Raw genomic sequence first — 23,488 nt, 5'->3', positions numbered from 1 at the left:
TTTCAGTATACTACGCTGAAATGTCCCAGCTCAGAAATGACCATCCAGAAGTGCTTCAACACTTCCTTGAAGGAGAGTTTTCTGTCCAACTCGGAGAAAAGAACCCCTTTGCTAAGATACCCGTGGACCAGACAATTGAAGAGACAGCCAATCGTGACACAAAAGTTGCGGGAGGAGTGCGCAAGTATAGTCTCAAACCTGGTGCAGTGAGTCGGTTCTTCCTGACAGCAGAATACCGGTCATCCTTCTTGCGTCATCTCGGAGACGTGTTAGTCACAGGCAAATCTGATCATGGACATGTGGAGTTACAGAACAGCAGAATTAAAAAGGATGAACTGGCTGTCAATGCTGTTGTAGAAACCCTGCAAAACTGGGTTAATCCCTTTGAAGAAAATCAACAAGAACTAGTCAGTCTGTCTACAGCTGCTGCTGCAGAGCTTTAAGTCTGAAAGACTCGAATCAAGTCCACCAGTCGTGAAATTTCATGATCCATTGCCTAAGCTGAGGCTCAAGACCTTTCCAGATATGACCAAGAAGCAGAAGAAAGTTTCTTCAAATGGAAAATAAATTATTCTGAAAGCAGACAAAGTTGTTTGGGCAAATGGTACTCATTGCACAAACAAGAAAGAACCTGGATATGAAAGATGTCCTGGCACATCTCAAAGGTCCGCTGCCATGGTCTCTAGCCTGTGAATATGGGAGAATCAGGAAGACAAACAAAGCTGTGTTGGCCAGAGCATTACAAAAAGATGCACAAGCAGAGAACATTCCCACACCATCAGCCATGATTATTGATGGCATGGCTTTGGTTCAAAAGATGAAGGGGGACCAGAAAACATTTGGAGACATTGCAAACACCTTGCTTCTTTCTGCAATTAGAGAAGGTGCACACAGTACTCGGATTGACATCGTGTTTGATGTGTATCAACCACACAGCATAAAACACCATGAAAGAGCGAGACGAAGCAAGAATCCAGGCATACAGTTCAAGAATATAACTTCCCAACAAATTGTCCGTCAGTGGAGAAGTTACCTGCAGAGTAGTGACAACAAGACTGAACTCATTGAATTTCTGTTTCAGGAATGGCAACAACCACATTCAAGGTCATTATTGCAGTCAAAGCATATGTTTGTAACCTCAAAGGAGAAGTGCATCAAAATTACTGACTCAGCAGTTGAAGATGTACCGAAGCTTTGCTGCCAGCAAGAAGAAGCAGACACGAGGGTACTGCTTCATGGAAAACACGCAAGTGACACCGGAAGTGCAGCTGTAATCTTTGTGGTGGACGACACAGAGGTCTTCCTTTTGAGCATGGGGTTCTGTACACAAATTACTGCTCCAATTTATCAGAACGTGGGACTAAAACTCGCACACGTTACATAGACATCACAGCTGTTGTCAACATGAATGGATCTGATGTCTCAGAGGCAGTTATTGGATTGCACGCTTTCACTGGTTGCGACTCCATCAGTGCCTTCGCAGGTTGTGGGAAAATGAAAGCATTCAAACTGGTCAAAGCAAATCAGAATTTCCAGTCTCTTTAAGGAGCTTGGCCAACAGTGGAGTCTTTCGTCTTCTCTTCAAGCTCGATTCGAACGTTTTGTTTGTGCCATGTATGATGCTACATCTGGAGATGCTTCATTCAACGAGTTTCGGTGAAAACTATTTTGTGCAAAGAAAGGTGAGAAAGTCCTACCAGTTACCGCCATGTGCAGATTGTCTTGGAAAATATGCATGGCAAGCAAATTATCAAACCGCAATTTGGAGACAGAGTTTGATGAACGATCCCAAGACGCCCAATCCTGCAGGCTATGGCTGGAAATTCGTTGGTGATGGTGATGGTGATGACAGACACTTAGCCGTAGACTGGATGGACGGCGCACCGGCCCCCGACGCTGTTCTTGAGATGCTGTCCTGCAAATGTCGGAAGTCCTGTCGAGTTCCTCAATGTCCCTGTGCTGCAAATGGATTGAAGTGTTCTGACATTTGTAGTTTGAGCCCATGTGAAAACCAACCAATGAACGATGGTACAGACGGCGAAATGGAGTTGAGCAGCGAAGACGATAATGAAACTGAAGACTATTAGTTCAAATATTCCAAGATTGTGTACTTTCATTATTGTGTTTGAATAACAATAATAATGTGTTTGTCTTATAACATGCCTTATATTTTATTTCTGTGTTGCTGTTACAGCTGCGACATTTGAAATCTGGACCAAATGATCAACTTGATGTCAAAAGCACATAATTACATATTTTCTATGATAGAATTTGTTTCCTATAAATGTAAGGTGTCATTTATTGACAAGGTTCAAATTATATTAGATGTATTCAAGGTATTGTTATTATAGTGCCTGAGTTGAAGTTTCTAATGTCGTTCTACATGTTGGAAGACATTTTTTCCAAGTGAAGAAAAACGTTTGTTTCACATCAAGGGGTCCGCAGTATTTCATGTCGGGTGTCTGTGAGTGTTTTTATTTTCTTCTTATGTTTATACGACTATAAACTGTACTCCATGAGCTTCCTTTTTATAGATAGATTATACACATTAAAGTATATTAACAGTATAAAACGCTCCCAACTCAAATCCATGGTGTATAAAAATTATCGAAAATCTTCGATTTTGTGCAAGAGGGGGTCGCGTATAAACAGTGCCATTACACGACATAAGCTACCGATATTTCCTTGCTATCAATGATTTTGATACCCCAGGGGACCCATCTTTACAAAAAAAAAAAAAACTTGACTAGAACAGGGCACTTTGTTTGGTACCAATGACCAAAATTTTGGGCTCGGCCTCATGGATGAGAGACGATGAACGAGGAAACGGGGAATAAAAGTAGATTCTGCACGGTTAACGGTGAATTGAACTTGTACGAGTAATAAAATACGATAGCAAATCAACTTTTCACTCTGAAGATAAGACATGTATTTTACATCCTTTAAAACCAGGTGAGACCTGGCAACATGGCCAAGAGGTGTGCACACTCGCCTCGGAGCCATCTCAACTGGGTTTGAATCCTGACACAGCTATAAACTGCCATCCTGGTGGTTTTCACAGTCAGGGGAAAGCATCTATTTGTGTGCTGTCCCTCAAATGGATGTTAAGCTGGTTGTCCCATCTTCCAGCATTAGGTGGGAGGTGTTAAAGACCCCAATGTGTGTTACATGAACAGAAGATGAGTTATCGCTGGTACTACAACAACATAACAACAAGAATTTTAAGGCTATTTTCCCCAATAAAGCGGGGGTTAGCCTTGCGGGCCCCATGACAATCTTCTCCACTTTACACTGTTTTCTGCATCTCCCCTTCTTAATCCCCTTGCCCACATTTCTTCTTCCACCACCTTCAGCCAAGTTTTTCTCGGTCTTCCACGTCCTCCACTTCCTACTACACTCAATTCCAACACTTCTCTCACCCAGTCACTTTCATCCTTCCTCAACAAATGACCCAACCATCTCAACCCATTTCTCTTCACAACATCCATCACAGACTCTATTCCCATCATCTTCCGCAAGTCATCATTTGTCTTCCTCTCTCTCAACGATACTCCGCACATCCACTGAACCATTCGCATTTCCACCCTTTCCAGCCTTTGTTGCTGCTCCATGTTCAGTATCCATGTCTCACTCCCATAAATCATCGTACTCCTCACACATGAAGCATACACCTTTCCCTTCAGCTTCAAAGACACTACCCTCTTTGTCAGCACGCCACTCAGTTCCCGAAACTTCTTCCATGCACATCTCACTCGCGCAACCGTCGAAGAGTCCGATCCACCTTCTCCATTCAGCATGTCTCCGAGATAGCAAAATGTTTTCACACCTTCCAGCTTCACACCATCTCCAAGATCCAACTCAACAATTCCTTCATCTGCAACTCCCTCTATGCACACCTTACACTTGAATGTAGCTGCCACACTGGTTAATGACCCTCTCACCCCACTACATCATCGATGAACCCATTCAGCACACATTGAACACTGAATGGAGTTCACTCCGACACCCTTCCTGCACACAGCACACGGCCACTTCCCAGTCCTTTCCACCTCACCACATGCTTTACCACTTGCCATCACCTTCGTCTTTCCGATATTCACCTTCAAACCTTTTGCCTCCATACATTCCTTCCACTTGTTCATCTTCTCCTTCAGTCCATCCATACTCTGCAATCAACACCAGATCATCTGCATACAGCAGCTCCCACGGTAAACCCTCATTTACCCTCTGAGCCAGCACCTCCATCACAACTACAAATAGAAGTGGACTGAGTACCGACCCCTGGTGCACCCCCACCTTCACTTCAAACTCACCACTGTTCCCATCCTTCGTCCTTACAGCTGTGCGCGCTCTCTCGTACATTGCCATCACCACTCTGATCACTCCCACCTTCACTTCAAACTCACCACTGTTCCCATCCTTCGTCCTTACAGCTGTGCGCGCTCTCGTACATTGCCACCACCACTCTGATCAACCATTCCTCCACTCCTAACTTCCTCAATGCCCATGTCATTACTTCGCGTGGAACCCCATCGAATGCTTTCTCCAGATCAACAAACCCAAAAAACAACTTCTTCCTCTTCTCCATGTACTTCTCCTGCAACTGCCTTCCAATAAAAATCACATCTGTCGTTGCTCTTCCTGGCATAAATCCAAACTGCATTTCGTCAATCTTTACCTTCTTCCTTATCCTCTTCTCCAACACCCTTTCCAATACCTTCATTCCATGCTCCAATAACTTTATTGCTCTATAGGAGCCACAGTCCAGAGGGTCACCTTTCCCCTTGTACAGAGGGACGAGGGTACTCGGTTCCCAATCCACTGGAATGCGGCCTTCTCTCACCACCAGATTACAGATCTGTCATTCTCTTCACACCCCAACTTCCCGCTGCCTTCAACATATCTCCCACAACTCCCGTCGGCCCTCCTGCTTTTCTATTCTTCATTGCTCTTATAGCTTCCTCGACTTCCTTCTCAGTTATCTTCTCTGCTGGTCCTAAACTGGGTTACTCTCGATGTTGCTAACCCATTCATTTTCTACATTCAACAACCTTTCCATATATCTCTTCCATCTTCCTTTAATTCCATCTGAATCCACAACGATTTGTCCCACTTCATCCTTCAAGCAACTCACCCCCGTCACATCAAATCTCTCTCTCGCTATCTGCTTTGCAATCCTGAATACCGCTCTCTAATCCTCTTCCGAATCAAAGCGTTCTCCGAACATTTTCCTATGGGCCTCCTGCACCTTTGCTTCCTCTTTCTTTGCAGCCTTCTTGGCTTCCTTATAACTTTCATCCACTGCCTCTTCTTCCACCGTACCCTTCGCCTTTTGCCATTCCTTGAACTTCTTCCTCTTCTCTCCAATCGTCTTTCCAACTTCATCACCCCACCACCATGTTTCCGAGTGCCTCGGTGGTCCTTTTGTCCATCCACATACCTCACCAACGGCTCCCAATAGACTAGCTTTCATTGACATCCAACCACATCATCTTCAACCATACTCAGCCTCTCTCTTAATGCTTCCTTCACTGTCACCTCTTTCAACCTCCACACCTTCATCCTCGGTTGGTACTTCACCCGCTGAATTCTCCTCGCACCTTTCACCCTTATATCGCAGACAACCAGGTAGTGCTGCGAAACAGTCTCCTCCCCTGGGATCACCTTTGTGTCCCGGAGGTTTCCCCTATCTCGCCGACGCACCATCAGGTAGTCAATGGTTGTCGTCGACCCACCTGACGTGTATGTAATAAGCTTATTATCCGCTTTCTGGAATTGAGTATTACAAATCAACAAATCAGCTCCATCAGCAAACTCCAAGATCCTTTCACCTTCTCCATTTCTCACACCATATCCATAACCCCCGTGGACTCCCTCAAAACCGTCTGTACTCCTTCCCACATGTCCATTCAAGTCTCCTCCAACCACAACAACTTCCTCATCTTTCACATTTTCCATCAACTTCTCCATCGCACACCAGAACATGTTCTTCTCCTCATCGCTTCGACCGACCTGCGGGGCATATCCCGAGATGACGTTCACCAAGAGCTTTCCGATCACGATTCTCACCATCATCAACCTTTCACTCACTCTCGTCACACTCACTGTCTACAAACTCCTCAGAAAACACGACACCAACACCATGCATGCCTTCCGGGCACCCTTGCCACATAAACTTATCCTTCTGTCCCTTCCCTTCACCATTCTCACACCTCTTCCCTTCCATCATGTCTGCTGCACACAACATATGTCCACTCTTCTTCTGACCAATGTTTCAAACACTTCTCCTGATCTCCCTGTCATTGTCCCTACATTCCATGTACCAAACCTCAGAAACCGATCTCCACGTGGGGCATCAGACGATTGGTCGTCATAAATGGAAAAATTTCCTCCCGGCTTCGATTGGGTTCACCACCTTGAGTTTTAACGAGAGGGGGTGAGGATCCCCATGGGGTACTTCGGGCTGTACCCTGCCCACAAGTTGTACTCATCATGTTTTCCTTTTGAGACGATGTTTTTATGGCCGGATGCCTTTCCTGACGCCAACCCTTTTCGTCGCCCCTTACGACACGCAGGGATACGGTGTACCTATTCTAACCGGGGCAAATACCGGGACGCCAGTACTCTGAACAAATAACAAAATCGTCCAATGGGGTGGTTGGTGTGCAAGAGAGCGGTTGGTCGGAGGAAAACGGAGAATGTGGCTGAGAGGGTGTGAGAGTCTGAGGCGAATACGACGAGAAAGAGCAGGTGGTCTGAGGAGAATGGGGAACAGGACAGAGAGAAAGTTCTGAGGAGAACAAATTGTGAGGAGAGTGTTGAGGAGGTTGTCCTACATGCCTGCCTCTGCCTGTTTTATTCGCCCTGTACCCGGTTTTGTTTCCCTGATACCTGCCACCCTTGGTCCTCCTCATCCCTCCTCGTCGCCTGGTACTCGTGGCTATTCCCTGCCCGTGCTTCCACACGCTACCACCAGAGCCGAGTGGCCTGGGTTTTTGTCGCTTTCCCCGTCAGAGAATCAGTCTGGTGTATGGGGCCGTAGTTGTTATTCACATTGTAGATAACTATTTATTTTCGATTCGTTATTCCCCCTTTCGTCCCTCCCAACCCACCATCGTATTCCTTTGAGCAGGTATACCTTCCCCTGGTTTTACTGTGGTTTGGGAATAAACCTGTTGGTTTTCAAAGCGTTATGGTTCTCGTGTCTCTCCTCCGTGCAAGTCCACCATCATTCGGAACGTCTCCACAGGAGTTCAAGCCGTTCAGAACATCACGGGATTTTAACCTACCCCCACTAAGAGCTCGATGTTAGTCGAGCCGTCAACGCCACATGACCTTCTTCGGATTGGAAAGGGCACCACCACGTGATTGTCACCTCATGTGAAATAATATTTTTCCACTCATGGGAAAGTATTGTGATTGTGTGCAGAGTCAGGAAGAAGTTTTAAATATTCTCAACATCATCATCAGATTGTTGTGTAATTTTGTTCAAAGTCCACTTTTGAGAAAGTGAAGATCAAAGTACAACCCTTAAAATAGTGGAAGTAAGACCCAGGCTATCCTCGATCACCGATCCTACCAAGTCGCTTGTGACACGATCTCCAACAAAGGGTGTTTGTGTGAAAATTAAATAAATACATACTGGATTAAAGGACTCAAATTGCACGACACCAAAACAGAAATGAGAGCCGGACGTGATCTCAAGGGAACACAGACGTGGCATGACACCTCAGATACGAGTTCACGAAAAACACAGCAAGTTGAGATGTGGCAGGAAGGAGGGCGAGTGTGAGACGACCTGTGTCCAGACCTGAAATTAAGGAGAAGTTCAAATGTGAACCTTGCAGGTTGTCTGAAAGGAAGTCTCATCATTATTATCCATTAATTACAGTTATTTGTCACAAGGGATTCTCCAAGACCATTTCATCATCTCCTCCTTCATCAGGGCTGACATCCACACTGGCCTTTCCTCCACCAAAGCAAGGAAAGCAACAGAAATTGATGGAGGATTTGGGGCAATCCACCGAACAATAGACAGTGCTGTGAATTGACTGTCCAACTTAGACCTTAATTTCTCAAACACAAGAAGATTACAGTTATGTGCAGGAACTACACTTGATGTTGGACTGGGGGGTGGGCGGGTTAATGAGGAAAAAATCCTCACACTTCACATTCCAACTTAGAGGATCTTGCTGGGATGGGACTCATAATATGCTATTTCTCCGTAAATTCAAATGATTATAAACTTAAGGAATAACAAGGATCTTACCTGGTTGAATCTGGCACAGTGATGGAGCTCGAAGGGATAACCTCGGATATCTGCATTCACCCCCAGGAGAGTTGGTTCTCCAAATAGAGCAGCAACTTGGGGGTAACCTTCATCACCGTACTTAGCTTCATAATCATTCTGTGATTGGGAATGCCCAAGAGACGGAGTGGTTGGAACGTCTTCGAAGATCAGACATATCTGCAAAACACACAACAGCAACAAAAATACAATTCAAAACAATGATCCTCACTTCTGTGACTTCCATCCAATTCTGCATATTCTGAACAAAAGTTTCACTCTTTGCATTTCAGAAAAATTGCATTTCACTCTTTCAGTTTGAATCCTTTCCACATTCCATTCTATCCTCAACTAGAAGGACACTCAGTAGAGCGCATACCTCCGCCACGCAATGTCTGATCTAGTCGAACACATCAGGACCAAGAAATTTTTGAAATATCATGCTACGTATCATGTTTGGCTGCATCTCTCAATGGTGAAGAATCACTTTGAAAATTAAATAATTCTCATATCCAGATCCGGATACGGATTTTCACCAAAATCGAATCATTTCGTCCTCGTCACACACCCAACCTTTCCACCAAGTTTCATCCGAATCAGTCGACAACTTTTTGAGATATCTTGAACACAAACAAAAAAATGAAATTGCATGCGCGAGATCAAACCTCCCTGGAATGAAACCAATAACAACAAATTTACAAACACTTAAACTTTGTTGCCATGGTAACCGAAAGTGGCTGAACCAAATTTCATCATTTTTGGCAAATAATAGGACACTCATACCAAGATACCACGTGCCAAATTGGAAGTCAATCGGGATCGAAATAACGTTTTTATCGCAATTTGAAAGTTTTGACCCGACCACCCTGACATTCAACCCCCGACCGCGAAGAAGGGTGTTGGTGTGACACCCTTATGAGACATATGGTTGGATGCAGAACTGGAAGATGCACATTTTGGATTTGGTTTGAAGTCGATACGACCACTTTAGCGGACGTTATTGTGAAAATAAGAATTTCAGTTTTTCGGTGACCTTGACCTTTGACCTCGCTTCACCAAAAACGACAAGTGTCTAAGTTGGACCATGGCCGACGTTTGTACCCAGTTTGGTCATGATCGCTGAAACGGTGTGGCTGCTCCAGGGTAAACAAACACACAAACAAACAGGCAGACACACAGAATGACACCTACAACCGACCAACATAATTGCCGAAATCCGAAGGATTCCGACAATTAACAAACAACGACAGACAGACCGGGGTGAAAACATAACCTCCTTCCAGCTTCGGTGGTGGAGATAATATAATTATCAACTCACTTGATCCTGTTGGCATGTTATATTTACCTCCACCTCCGAAAGTTTATGGAAGTTATGTTTTACCCTTGTCTGACTTCCTGTTTGTACGTTTGTTTTTTTGGTTTGTCTGTGAGCAAGATATCTCAAAACGTTGCAGTCAGCTTCAGATGAAACTTCGTGGACAGATTGGATGTGTGACATGGAAGAACTGATTTGATTTTGGTGAAGATCTGAATCTGCATCTGGATCCGAGAATTTCAGAAGCAATTCTTCAAAACACGCGCGCGCGCACGCACGCACGCACACACCATACCTGAACAAAGATTTTCAAGATCGTCGTCAAAACAGCAAAGATGACGGAGATCACGGCCACCAAATATGCAGCGTCTTTGTTCCAAGAAATCCACAAACTCTGCAATTGTGAGGTTAGCACTGTGACAAAGAAAAAAAACAAAAACAATAGGAGGTTAACAATCATTGGAATAATATAACAAGGGCAGCAAAATGTTTCCTGAAAAAAAAAATCTCTCCATTTGCTGGATTCAAACAAAACATCTGATCGATCCATCGAAACAAACAATCTCAACTCATTCAGCTAGCTCTCCACTCATTCATTCAGTCATGTCAATCTAAGTATCTCCTTGCCCATCCACGTCCAGATACATGTCAAACACAATTATAAAATAAACCGCTGCCTCGACTCTCGCTACCCGTGCAGGGAGACCATTCCATGCATTCACCATTCTCTGAGTGAAAGACCCCTCCCTCCCTCACTACCGTCCCAACTCACCTCTAATTTACTCTAAAAATGTGATATCTGCTCCTTTTCCTTCACTTACTCCACACCTAATTGGATCTCCTCAAAATGATGAAAATAAAATGAAAACTTCCAAATGATTAATTGTTGGGAGCTCGATCTGATCTGTTTTCACACGAGACTTGTACACGGAGCATGTTCGGTATTGCTTGGATGTTGTCATTGCCACAAAACATCTCGAAAATATCAAGCCATCGATGATGGAACAACACAAATCGATCGTACGATGAAATGTCACTTACGTTCTTTTGAAAATGAAGTCACACCTTCCAGGGACTGCAAGAAAACAAAAATCAAAATTGTTAAACAGCGTCAGATTTTCACTCGACGATCGTCAACTTTAACAAAATGATAATCAATTTAGAGAACTTTAGTTTATCCTCTGGAAGTTCATGGATTCGCACATGAGCTCAAACATGACTTAAAGCAGAGGTAACTCGAGGCTCAGTGCAGGTGAACGCAGCACTCAGAGCACATGATCGATGCTCACTTTGATTTGTCCAATCAGCGCTGAACAAAGCGATGGCACACACAGGTGTATCGTACGTGAAGGTGAACTCAGCATACACACAGGTGTATCGTACGTAGGTTTATGTTACTAATTGATTTCAACACCAACGGTTTAACACTCATATTTTTTTCCAAAAAAACATGATCTCCAGTTGGTGTGTCCATAAACCAAATAAACAGAGGAAGAATGAAAAATCGAGATTTTATTGATGGTGAAACGGAGCGGGAACACAATCAAGCAAACGATACAGGGTGAAGAACGCACTCGGTGATGATTCACACGTGACAAAAATGGCTGATTCTGACTTAATCTTGGTCTGAAGATGACCACGCACATTCACACACACACACACACACACACACACACACACACACACACACACACACACACACACACACACACACACACACACACACACACACACACACACACACACACACACACACACACACACGCACACACACACGCACCAAAATAATCAAAGGGTTCAAAGGAGGTGGGAAGTGTGATATCGGCCATCCCTCCGTACCGAGGCACTGAGGGCTATTTCACGCCCTCTGAGCAAACCGATTCCATCACCGCACAAGAATCCACAAAGGGGGTCACTCTGGGTTTCACCACATAAAACCACACGTCTCCAATGGACCCAGACGGGATGGCCAGCATGAGCGAGAAGCAACAGGTAGATAGATGTACGTGACCACACTTGGTCGATAACACAGAGGCCTCCACAATGGCCAGACCCTGATGACTCCACAGAGGAACCTTGATGAATATTGAAGAAGTGATTCCAATGCGGCTGATAAACGCTTTGGCAGGTGAGGCCACCCTGTCTCGTGATGAGAGCTGACTGCTCTTGCGACCACAGCACATGATCTTTCTCATGTAATTTATCAAACACGGGCATGATTAGAGAAAAATCAAATGACATGTGATCAACAAAAATATATAAAGGAGGGGGATGATAGGATCACTTCTCTCTTTATATCCCAACACAGCTAATTGGGGTAACGATGATGTAACTGCTGTTACAACGATGAGAAAATAACTATAATCAATAACCCCATCACCCACACCAACCTCCACCCACCCGAAACATGTTTGTCCCAATATTTTCAGGAACGTGTGCACAGTGGTTATCGAGAATATCTGGTCAAAACCAAAATAATGATTCGGGGAAACCGGAAATGTTGGTGAAATGAGCTCGTTCTTGCATCCGGTGTTGATAAACATGAATAACTTAATTGAATCTCCTGTGATAAGGGCAAAGCACAAGGACCGTTTCCCTCATTTTGCAGGCAGGTCGATGGTCTCGCCGTTTTACAGTCTCCCTACCGGTCGAGCTCCCAATGCTCTCTCAGTTCTCTGACCCTCCCCAGCTCATCGAGGATGCACGAGTTCTTCCAGCACCTCCTCAGTAATACCGGTTCAACCACACTCCACACTGCAGGGATTCATCCCTTCAATCCAAACCCAGAGCTTCTCCATCCCCATGAACCCAATCTGAGGAAACTCTTCAAACCAAGGACTGAAGTAGTTTTACATCCTGCGGGATTAATGTGTGTGTATTTGGCGGGGTGGGTGTGCAATCATACCTTCAGAAAGTGTGGAAAACCTCGAGCAATTCCGATCCACAAAGAGTGAAAAAACCCTCGAGGTTTCTGTGGGACAGGTTTCTGTACAACGGACACGAGAAAAACGAGAATTGAGAATTAATCAAAGTTGTTTCACCCAAATCACCTCAAATGATCAGTTCATCTCTCAACAGTTAGGGAAGTGTCATAAAGGGGAGACGGTGGTGTCATGGTTGTGTGTGTGTGGTTTTGTGAGTCGTGTGTGGTTGCGTTCATTGTTGTCCTGCCCTGTTATGAAGTGTGTACATGTATGGGTGGGTGTGATTGTCTGTCCTGGTGCACATTTATATCCTCCGGGATGAAAGTGTGCGTTTCTGGAGTGGTTTGGGTGATCTTACCTTCTGAAAGGAGGTTTGAACAATTGTGCAAAATTCATTCCATAAAGAGCTGAAAACACCTTGAAGTTTCTGTGTGATGGAAAGAATAAAACAAGAAATGCAAATTAATCAAAGATATTCCACTGAAACAGTGATGAGTGGTGAGGGTGAGGTGCACTCAGGACAATGGTGAGTGGTGAGGGTGAGGTGCACTCAGGGGAGCATTTTGTTGATGTTCGTTTCGTATTAGACTCGTGGTGTTTTCGGTGGGAATGGACAGGTGGTAATTTGTTGGAAACAACCACACGTGTGCACTGGTAGGATGTATTAACCACACCAGGAAAAGGAAAGTGATGGCGTGGACGGGTTTGTCCCGACAGGGGAGGGATAGGAGATGTTTGGTGACAATCCCACATGAAGGATTTGAACCTGGGATCCCAAGATCCTGAGCACAGGTGTGAACGTCTAACATCCCGACCCAGAACAGATTCTTCCTCACTCTCAGGAATGTGTTCATGGAGGAATGATTGCTGCCATACGATGCTCACATGCCATCAGATCATGCATGACATTCTCCAGAAGAGACATCATGTCGGAAAATTAAACAACTAAATATTGGATCAAGGGACGAACTACATGATAACAAAACAGCAACGAGAGTCGGATGTGACCTGACAGTGGAATGCAGACACGACAGGACATCTCACACACAAGTTTATTAAAAACACAGCAAGTTGAGATCCGTCAGTAACGAGGGAGCGTGTAAGATTATCGGTGTGTACAACGTGCAATTAAGAAGAAGGTGAAGAACATCAAATGTGAACTTTACAGGTTGTCTAAAAGGAAGTCTTATCCCGATTAGAGAGGGATGAGACTTCCTATCCATAAATTAGAGATATTTATCAAAACGGATTCTCCAAGACCATTTCATCATCTCCTCCGACATCCGTTATTTCATCTCCCGACATCAGGGCTGACATTCACACTGGCCTTTCCTCCACCAAATCATCACTCACTAATTTACACTCCAACGATTTAACACTCATATGTTTTCCAAAAAACATGATCCCCAGTTGGTTTGTCCGTAATACAAATAACCAGAGAAATAATGAACAATCGAGATTTCATTGATGGTGAAGTGTGGAGACGATCAAGCAACCGATACAGGGTGAAGAACGCACTCGGTAATGAATCACACGTGACAAAAATGGCTGATGCTTACTTTATCCTGGTCTTAAAAACACACACACACACACACACACACACACACACACACACACACACACACACACACACACACACACACACACACACACACACACACTCAAAGGGGTAAAAGGAGGTGGGAAGTGTGATATAGGCCATCCCTCCATACCGAGGCACTGAGGGCTATTTCACGTCTGCTGAGCAGGCCAATTCCATCACCGCCCAAGAATCCACAAAGAGGGTCACTCTGGGTTTCACCACATAAAACTACACGTCTCCAATGGAACCGGACGGGATCCGGATGGGATAGCCAGCATGAGCGAGAAGCAACAGGTAGATAGATGTACGTGACCACACCTGGTCAAAAACACAAGAGGCCTCCACAATACCCAGAACCAGACGACTCCCCAGAGGAACCTTGATGAATGTTGAAGAATCTTCCAGCACCTCCAGAGTAATACCGGTTCAACCACACTCCACTGCAGGGATTCATCCCTTCAATCCAATGAACAATCAATCTCCATCCCCATGAACCCAATCTGAGGAAACTCTTCAAACCAAGGCCTGAAGTAGTTTTACATCGTGTGGGATTAATGTGTGTATTTGTCAAGGTGGGTGTGCAATCATACCTTCAGAAAGGTTGGAAAACCTCGAGCAATTCCGATCCACAAAGAGTGAAAAACCCCTTGAGGTTTCTGCGGGACAGGTTTCTGTACAACGGACATGAGACAAATGAGAATTGAGAATTAATCAAAGTTGTTCTTACCCAAATGACCACAAATGATCAGTTCATTCCTCAACAGGTCCTGAACGGGGAGTTTGAGGGCTGAGGGCATATGGTTGAGGCTGCCGAGTCAGACCCAAGAACAACGCCAGGAGGGGTTCAGCAATAAGTGATGGGAAATAGATCGGGAAAACGAGAGGAGAAGAAAGAACCTCCTTGGGATACACCTGCTTACCAAATGTTTATGTTACATGGGATGGTAGCAGTGGAACAAAATGATTGCTGGGCGGAATGGACGCTTAAGGATGACTTACCGTGGCAAAGTGGCGGGTAGTTTGACCTGCCTGTAGTGCAGAATCTGCGGGAAGAGTTGCTAAGACGCCATAAACTGTCCATGAAGGAAACGCCAGTGAAGTGGCTGGCGTTTGGAATATGGTAGGAGGAAGCAAATAAAAGAGCGAGCACAGCCAAGCAAGCAACCGTGGCGGGTAAAGTGCTGAAGCTTCAGGGTCAACAAGAAGGTACAGAGCACCAAGCTAAGGATGTGGCTGCATCAGCGCCGGTACCGAGCCAAATGATAGGACATGGCTCATCAACTGTCCCGGTGTCTGCAGCACCGGGGCAGGGATACTCCAACATTGAGATAGTACCATCAACACCCCAACCCCTGGCATACCAACCGCTGGGGCAATTTCAGTCAGCTGCACAGTATCAGCTGTTCGACCCGTCGACTGGACGACAGTATAGGTCCACATATCCTATGATCCCAGGTAATGATTGTGATGACATATGTGTGGGGGAAAGCGAAATAGCTCCAGAAGCGATGCCCCCTGCCCCGATGTATCCCATGCGAGAAATAAGGCCAGCAGCGCTGGCTGTGCAGGGTAGAGCTGTGCTGGATGCTGTCATGATATATCAACCGATTAAGGAACATGAATTAAGATCGATGCGTGATCGAGTTATGGAATGTCAAAATGAACCGCAGTTTGTGATTTGATTGCTCAATGGATGGTGACACACCCGTGCACACACCAGGATATCAGCATTGGATGCCAAGCGATTCTCTCGCCTACAATGTGGAGAGAGACCAAGAGGGAAGCAGATTGGCCAGCCGAGGAAGGGGCAGGGTGGACAGATCAGGACAGAGAGGGAGCTAGAGATAGGCTCTATGATGCGATCCAACATGCGCTGAAGCCCCCAACTTTGGATTGGAAAAGTGTTTGCGATTCAGCAAAAGGTGGGAGAAAGAGCGGGAGAGTTTAAACATCGGCTTATATAAGGGTTCCGAGCGCATGGGGGAATTCCAACAGAGGCAGATATTCCCGAAAGGTTGTTGACTACCTTCCTAATGGAAAGCTTGCGCCCACCCTTGAAAAAACAATTAAAATATGTGATGCTCGGGTGGCAGGCCCTCGCTCCTGAAGCTATTTGCACTGCGGCTGACCAATGTGCGGCGAGACATGAGGAGAAGGCAGAGAAGGAAGTAAAGGTGAAGGAAGAAGTGTTTCAGATGGTATTGTGGGATAAGGTGAGAGAATCACTGGACCCTCCCTGTCGTCCTCGGAGACTTGCAATTTCAGATGAGGAGGAGGAATCCGATTCGGAAGAGGATGAGGGTCAGCGGCAATCGCCACTGGACAGGGGGAGGCAACCCCCAAGACCCCACAAACAATCGGATTGGAGACCCCAGAAGAGATCGCAGAACGGAGGTCGGGAAGGCAGAGACAAAGGGGGTACTCCCCCGCTAGATGCTTGTTTTGACTGTGGTCAGAGAGGGCATTGGAGACGAGAGTGTCCAAAGGCAAAGCGGAGACCAGGTCTCCGACCTGCTAACTCGCGAAGGTATTGACAGGATGAGAGTGAACCCTCGAGCGAAAGAACAAAATATGTGGTGAGGTGATTGTGGAGGTGGAGGTAACTTCAATTGCGAAAGTGCCCCACCCTCGTACAAAAAAGGACATGATGCGGTTCCGAGGCATGGCGACCTACTGTAGGCAGTGGATTGTCGATTATGCAATTCTGACTAAGGAACTGTATGTTGTGGTAGGTAAGAATCAGCCCAATGTAATCGAGTGGACTGAAGGAATCGAGGGGTGCTTTAATAAATAGAAAGTAGCACTCTCGACGGCCCCGGCTTTGGGCCTTCCGGATTACAAAAAGCCGTTTTTCCTTTATACTCCTGAAATAAAAGGGTTTGCACAAACTGTGCTGACACAACAGCACGGCGATCGCCAACGCCCAATAGCATACTTCAGCCGAAGGTTAGACCCGGTTGAACGCGGCCTGCCACTTTGTTTACAAGTCGTGGCCGCGGCGAATTATGCTGTTAGATGCACGGCGGAAATCGTAATGGGTCATCCTCTGATCTTCAGAGTTCCACTGTGTGGCGTCTCTCTTGACACAGAAACAGACACAACACCTAACCAATACACGATTGATGCAGTATGAAATGACCCTGCTCCACCGACCGAACCTCCAGATAGAACGTTGTAATGTTCTTAATCCAGCTTCCTTATTACCAACGGAGGAAGATGGCAATCCTCACGATTGTACCGAAGCGATCCAGGTGGTATCCACGGTGCGACCGGACCGAAAGGACCAGCCATTGGAGGATCCTGACTCAACCTTGTTTGTTGACGGGTCAGCTTACTGAGGTCAGGATGGTTCAGGTCATGCGGGTTATGCTGTTTGCACTAATGGCTCAATTAAGGAAGCAGCTAGCCTGCCGTCGCACTACTCCGGACAGCAAGCGGAACTATGCGCCCTTATTAGGGCTTGCGAATTGTCGGCTGGTCAGACAGTCAATATATACACTGATTCCAACTGACCATTTGGCGTGGTACATGACAAAGGTGCTATCTGGAAAATACGAGACTTTTTAACCTCTGCAGGCACACCCATTAAGAACGGCAGTCTAATATCTGAGCAAGCATCATGCTACCAAAAGCGATAGCTGTCATTAAGTGCCGTGCACACAAGAAAATAATAACAGACGTGGATAAAGGAAACGACGGAGCAGATTAAGCCGCGAAGGCGGCTGTGGAACACTCCGTTCCCTTGGTAATGCCGGTGCTTATAGCAAATGAGCAGGTTAAGCTACACCAATATAGCCTATCAGATATCGTTGCTATCCAAGCCGCAGCATCACTAAATGACCATGACAAATGGCAGGCAAAAGGAGAGAGAGTGGATGGAGATGGACTATGGACAAACAATGGGAAGGTCATAGCGCCAGTCATGATCCTGCCGTGGCTTACACGCATGGCCCATTTGAATGGACATGTGTGCAAGAGGGGGACTGTGAGACAGGTGCAAGAATCATGGTATGCGCCAGGAATTGGGAAAGCGGCCGAAGAGATCTGCAGGAGTTACCAGGTATGTCAACAGCACAATCAACAGACGACAGGTAAAACGCGCAAGCTCGGCGCTCATCCCCGTCCGTGGGGTCCTTTTGTACACATGCAAATAGACTTCATCAATATGCCTCTGTCATGCGATTTTAAAAATGTTTTGGTAGTGGTAGACATGTTTTCCGAATGGGTAGAGACATACCCATGTGCGAAGGCAGATGCTGTCACTGTGGTAAAGCACTTGATGAAAAGCTTTTTCTGTCGATTTGGCATCCCTTTCAAGCTATCACATGATCAAGGGGGACATTTTACAGGGGAAGTGATGCAAGCAGCATGTAAGGCGTTCGGAATTAAGCAAGCGTTTCACTGTGTTTATCGCCTGCAATCAGCAGATGCTGTAGAAAGGCAGAATGGAATTTTGAAGAATAAGTTGGCAAAGATAACAACGGAAATAGGGTTAAAATGGCCGGATGCATTACCTTTGGCATGAATGAGCATGCGGTCGACCATAAACCAAAAATCAGGGTTATCTCCTCACGAGGTATTAATGGGAACACCGATGCGGCTGCCTGTAACCGCTCTGACCAATATGAATAAGCTGGACATTGCAATGATGGACGAAAATTTGCTGACATTTTGTAAACAGCCTTCCAGGATTGCTCAAGTGATACACACAAGGGTGAAGGAGGCACTGCCGGAACCAGTGGAGGAGTCGTACCATACCTTCCAGCCGGGAGACTACGTGCTGGTGAAGCACTTCACGAGGAAAACAGCCTTGGAACCCTGGTGGAAAGGACCATTTCAGGTATTGCTGACCACCCCAACCGCTGTAAAGTGTGAAGGTAAACCTGCTTGGATACACTCCTCACACTGAAAACTTGCCATCCCGACAGAATAGGAGGGTGTGCCAGGATGAACGTGTCACAGCAAATTCTAGTTGCAATAATCGCCCTTTGGATAGGAAGTTGGGAAGTGGAAGGGCAAATTGACTATTGGCAAATTGAACAGAGAGGGAAAAGAACAATTGAGAACCATGCCGAGCATTTGCATGACTTGGGAATACATGGGATTAATATGTTCTGACTCGTCACACAGATATGCAACAGTGAGCAATAAGACTAAGTGCTGGGTATGCGCTTACCTCCCGCACTCCTCAGAAACAGGTTTGCCATTATCTGTGATCCCATTTGAGGAAATAGACTATTGTGGAGCTGCTTGGTACCACAACGTTAATTTGACCAGAACCAGTAACTCATGATGTGCAGACTTTACAGGTGCGTGGTACCCTCCTTATAACTTAAAGAAAAGACCTCCGTATTTGAGGATTGCATATAGACGAGCTGAGTCTCTTTGTCTAACTTGGACAAATCCTCGCAGCAAATTTTATGCAGGGAATTCTACCTGTAACTCATGCATAGAGGTAAATGACATGGACGACAACCGAAAGGGTAAAAAGGGAACATATCCTAAGGTCGCATCCAACGGCACATATTTTGTATGTGGGTGTAGAGCCTATCCTTGGTTGCCACTCCACTGGGCCGGGTCTTGTTATCTGGCCTATGTCGTGCCACACATGCGATTGATCACTGGCCCATTTTCTAAGGTAAATCAGCAACGACATAAGAGAACCATATCAGGTGGGGAATTTGCAGCAATGGTAATTATACCCCCGGTATGGGGCCTGGGTAGCAGGGAGAGAACTTATTAAAATGGCAGCCTCATTGGAAGTGATGGGAAATTAAACTGCTGATAGTTTTGATAAGGTCAGCGCGGAGTTGGTCGCATTAAGGACAATGACAATGCAAAATCAAGTGGCTTTGGACATGATTCCAGCTGAAAAAGGGGGAACTTGTGCTGTAATTGGTAAAGAATGTTGTACGTATATTCTAGATAATTCAGAGAATATCCATGACCTAGCAGGACACATAAGAAAGGAGGCTGCAAAGTATCATGATTACAGTCCAGGATGGAAGATCGGGGCATGGTTGCAGGGATTGCTTGGAGTTTGGCGGGGAACCATTCTCAGGTTCTTGCTGACAGGATTGGCTGTGGTGATTGGAATATTCATTATATTGTCTGTAATCAAAGCAGCCATTATGGCTGGCTTGCGAAAGTGTGTTACAGGATGGCATCCGAAGACAACACCCAAGAAGCCCGAAAGCAAGCCTGAACCTGAGATGACACTGTTAGCTCGAGCCAGGGAAAGGGACTTTCCAATAAAAGGAGCAATTTCCGCGCACCCCTGCTACCCATGCTCCCGATGTATCACCTGCTTGTAACAATGTATCACCTGCTTGTAATACATATACTCCGATGCACCGGACACCTGTGATTAAAGATGAGGAATTTATTGAATTGATTGGAGCAGCTAAACTTGAGAATGACGATTTGTATATAATGTTTGGAAAGGAAGATGAAAATGTAAATGGGAATGTAGACCTAGATGCTGCAGATTCTGGCATAAATGTTAAAATGGAACTGGAGATAGATGTGCACCAGTTAAGTATGGGTTTAGACTCAGACCTTGAGCCTGAGCAGTTTTTGGATGAAGATTTTACTGAGTGATTTGTTAATCAGAGGGTTTGGCATGTGATTCCATCTTTAGTGGGGCAGGTAGCTCTCTCTCCCCCCGGGTTAGAGGGGTGAAGGGGGAGCCTTTCGACCGCCATGGAGACCATCTGGTGCTACCCAGAAGGATGGAACTCCTCCTGGGGAGCGGTCTGTCTGCGCCACGCAGCTGGGTCACTTGCCGGCCTTAATTGAGAAGATGCATGGTTGTGATTTAATAAAACATTGTTTCGAAAAGTAACAATAGGAGGGAATGTTGGGATTTGTACCTTCTTCTTATTAGCTTTGTTTGTTCCCAACTTTTACTCACTCTCCTACAGTTGGTCAAAAGTATACTGCTGCTTGCTGTTCACAAAAGGAATTTAGAGCACTGTGTGTCGAGATAAGGATGTGGTCAGTCATCCACAAGAATGCTGTGAGCAGCATTAGGGAGTAACTTTCCTTCCCTTTTATCTTACTTGATTCACAGTTGTTGAAGGATATAAGCCAGCTGCGAGCAGCTGGTCATGGGTTGAAGGAAAGGTCAATGTGTAATGGCATTTGTTAAAGATAAAACCGAGTATATAAGGGAGTGGCTCAAACTTTTCTGGCAGAGCACTCTCCGGGCTTCCTCAATTGCATAATTGGTGTTCCTGGTGTTTTGCTGCTCTCCGTGCGCACGTACGATAGACAATAAACAGTTTTCTCAAAAGTACATCGACGTCTTCATGCTTAACTGAAAGGGTGATCGACGATCCGGCGCGCACGCACGCGCGCGCACGCGCACGCACACGCACACGCACATGCACACGCACATGCACACGCACACGCACACGCACACACACACACACCGACATATTAAAAGGGGTAAAAGGAGGTGGGAAGTGTGATGTAGGCCATCCCTCAGTCCCGAGGCACTGATGGCTATTTCACGCCCACTGAGCAAAGAAGTGAAGAAGTGATTGCAATGCGGCTGATAAAGGCTTTGGCAGGTGAGGACACCGTGTCTAGGGATGAGAGCTAACTGCTTTTGCGACCACAGCACGTGATCTCTTGCGACCACAGCACGTGTTCTTTCTCATGTAATTCATCAAATACGGGCATGATTAGAGAAAATCAAAGGACATGTGACCCCAACACTAACGAAAATATGGAGGAGGGGAATGATAGGATCACTTCTCTCTTTACATCCCAACAGAGCTAATTGGGGTAACGATGATGTAACTGCTGTTACAACGATGAGAAAATAACGATAATCAATTACTCCATCACCCACACCCACCTCCACCCACCTGAAACACGTTTGTCCCAATATCTTCATGAACGTCTGCACAGTGGTTATCGAGAATATCTGGTCAAAACCAAAATAACAATTCAGGGAAACCGGAAATGTTCGTGAAATGAGCTCGTTCTTGCATCCGGTGTTGATAAACATGAATAACTTAATTGAATCTCCTGTGATAAGGGCAAAGCACAAGGACCGTTTCCCTCATTTTACAGGCAGGTCGGTGGTCTTGCCGTTTTACAGTCTCCCTACCGGTCGAGCTCCGAATGCTCTCTCAGTTCTCTGACCCTCCCGAGCTCATCGAGGATGCACGAGTTCTTCTAGCACCTCCAGAGTAATAGCGGTTCAACCACACTCCGCACTGCAGGGATTCATCCCTTCAATCCAAACCCAGAGCTTCTCCATCCCCATGAACCCAATCTGAGGAAACTCTTCAAACCAAGGACTGAAGTAGTTTTACATCCTGTGGGATTAATGTGTGTGTATTTGGCGGGGTGGGTGTGCAATCATACCTTCAGAAAGGTTGGTAAACCTTGAGAAATTCCGATCCACAAAGAGTGACAAACCCCTTGAGGTTTCTGTACAACAGACACGAGACAAATGAGAATTGAGGATTAATCAAAGTTGTTTCACCCAAATCACCCCGAAATGATCAGTTCATCCCTCAACAGTTAGGGAAGTGTTATAAAGGGGGGACGGTGGTGTCATGGTTGTGTGTGTGTGTGGTTTTGTGAGTGGTGTGTGGTTGCGTACGTTGTTGTCCTGCCCTGTTATAAAGTGTGTACATGTTTGGGTGGGTGTGATTGTCTGTCCTGGTGCACATTTATATCCTCTGGGATTAAGGTGTGCGTTTCTGGAGTGGTTTGTGTGATCTTACCTTCTGAAAGGAGGTTTCATTCCACACAGAGCTGAAAACACCTTGAAGTTTCTGAGGGATGGGTTCCTGTGTGATGGAAACAATAAAACAAGAAATGAGAATTAATCAAAGATATTCCACTGAAACGGTGATGAGCACTCAGGGCAGTGATGAGTGGTGAGGTGCACTCAGGGCGGTGATGAGTGGTGAGGGAGAGGTGCACTCAGGGGAGTATTTTGTTGATGTTAGTTTCGTGTTCGACTCCTGGTGTTCTGCGTAGCAATGGATGAGTAAAGGTGGAAAGAGCTGTTCAATTGGTCCTTCCATGGCATTACAATTATAAACTAGAGGGGGAGCACTCGGTAGAGTGCAAAACCTCCGCCGCCAATACTGCTCGGTCACTCAAGTGAACCTGATATCCTATTCATTCAATTTGACGTCAACAGTGCTCACAGAGTTATAGTTTGCAACTTTCCCTTTTACTTTTAACTTATACATATAATACTCAATTCATTCGTCATAACTAGATTCCTTGAGACAGAAATTGATTTTACGTGGGTATATCCACCTGAAGTTCCAAAATCAGCCGCAATTATAATTTTGGCATGTTTTTTTTTTTGTTGGAAATCACTAATAACATGCAGAAATGCAAAAAAA

The 23,488-nt window shown here is 45.6% G+C and overlaps 2 protein-coding genes across 7 annotated transcripts in view; one reads left to right on the top strand and one right to left on the bottom strand.

The window, feature by feature from the left end:
* The window catches only part of APAF1 (apoptotic peptidase activating factor 1), a 515,858-nt gene that overhangs the window by 199,624 nt on the left and 292,746 nt on the right, over nucleotides 1-23,488 (top strand). The gene's annotated exons all lie outside the window — the stretch shown is intronic.
* The window catches only part of LOC147025566 (uncharacterized), a 34,666-nt gene that overhangs the window by 9,456 nt on the left and 1,722 nt on the right, over nucleotides 1-23,488 (bottom strand). For all 3 annotated transcript variants that reach the window (XM_085886639.1, XM_085886638.1, XM_085886640.1), the window contains exons 2-9: nucleotides 22,853-22,918; nucleotides 22,488-22,553; nucleotides 14,699-14,779; nucleotides 12,885-12,953; nucleotides 12,508-12,588; nucleotides 10,644-10,677; nucleotides 9,898-10,016; nucleotides 8,270-8,467 (exon numbers count right to left, since the gene is read on the bottom strand). In XM_085886639.1, coding sequence (XP_085742765.1) covers nucleotides 8,270-8,467; nucleotides 9,898-10,016; nucleotides 10,644-10,677; nucleotides 12,508-12,588; nucleotides 12,885-12,953; nucleotides 14,699-14,779; nucleotides 22,488-22,553; nucleotides 22,853-22,918 — 714 coding nt within the window. The remainder of the gene's footprint in view (nucleotides 1-8,269; nucleotides 8,468-9,897; nucleotides 10,017-10,643; nucleotides 10,678-12,507; nucleotides 12,589-12,884; nucleotides 12,954-14,698; nucleotides 14,780-22,487; nucleotides 22,554-22,852; nucleotides 22,919-23,488) is intronic.

This window comes from Eptatretus burgeri, chromosome 6, assembly GCF_056783735.1.
Source record: "Eptatretus burgeri isolate ZD-2024b chromosome 6, Ebu_testis_v1, whole genome shotgun sequence".
NCBI classification, from domain to species: domain Eukaryota; kingdom Metazoa; phylum Chordata; class Myxini; order Myxiniformes; family Myxinidae; genus Eptatretus; species Eptatretus burgeri.
The sequence above is the reverse complement of the archived record's forward strand: the minus strand, read 5'-3'. Positions and strand labels throughout refer to the sequence as shown.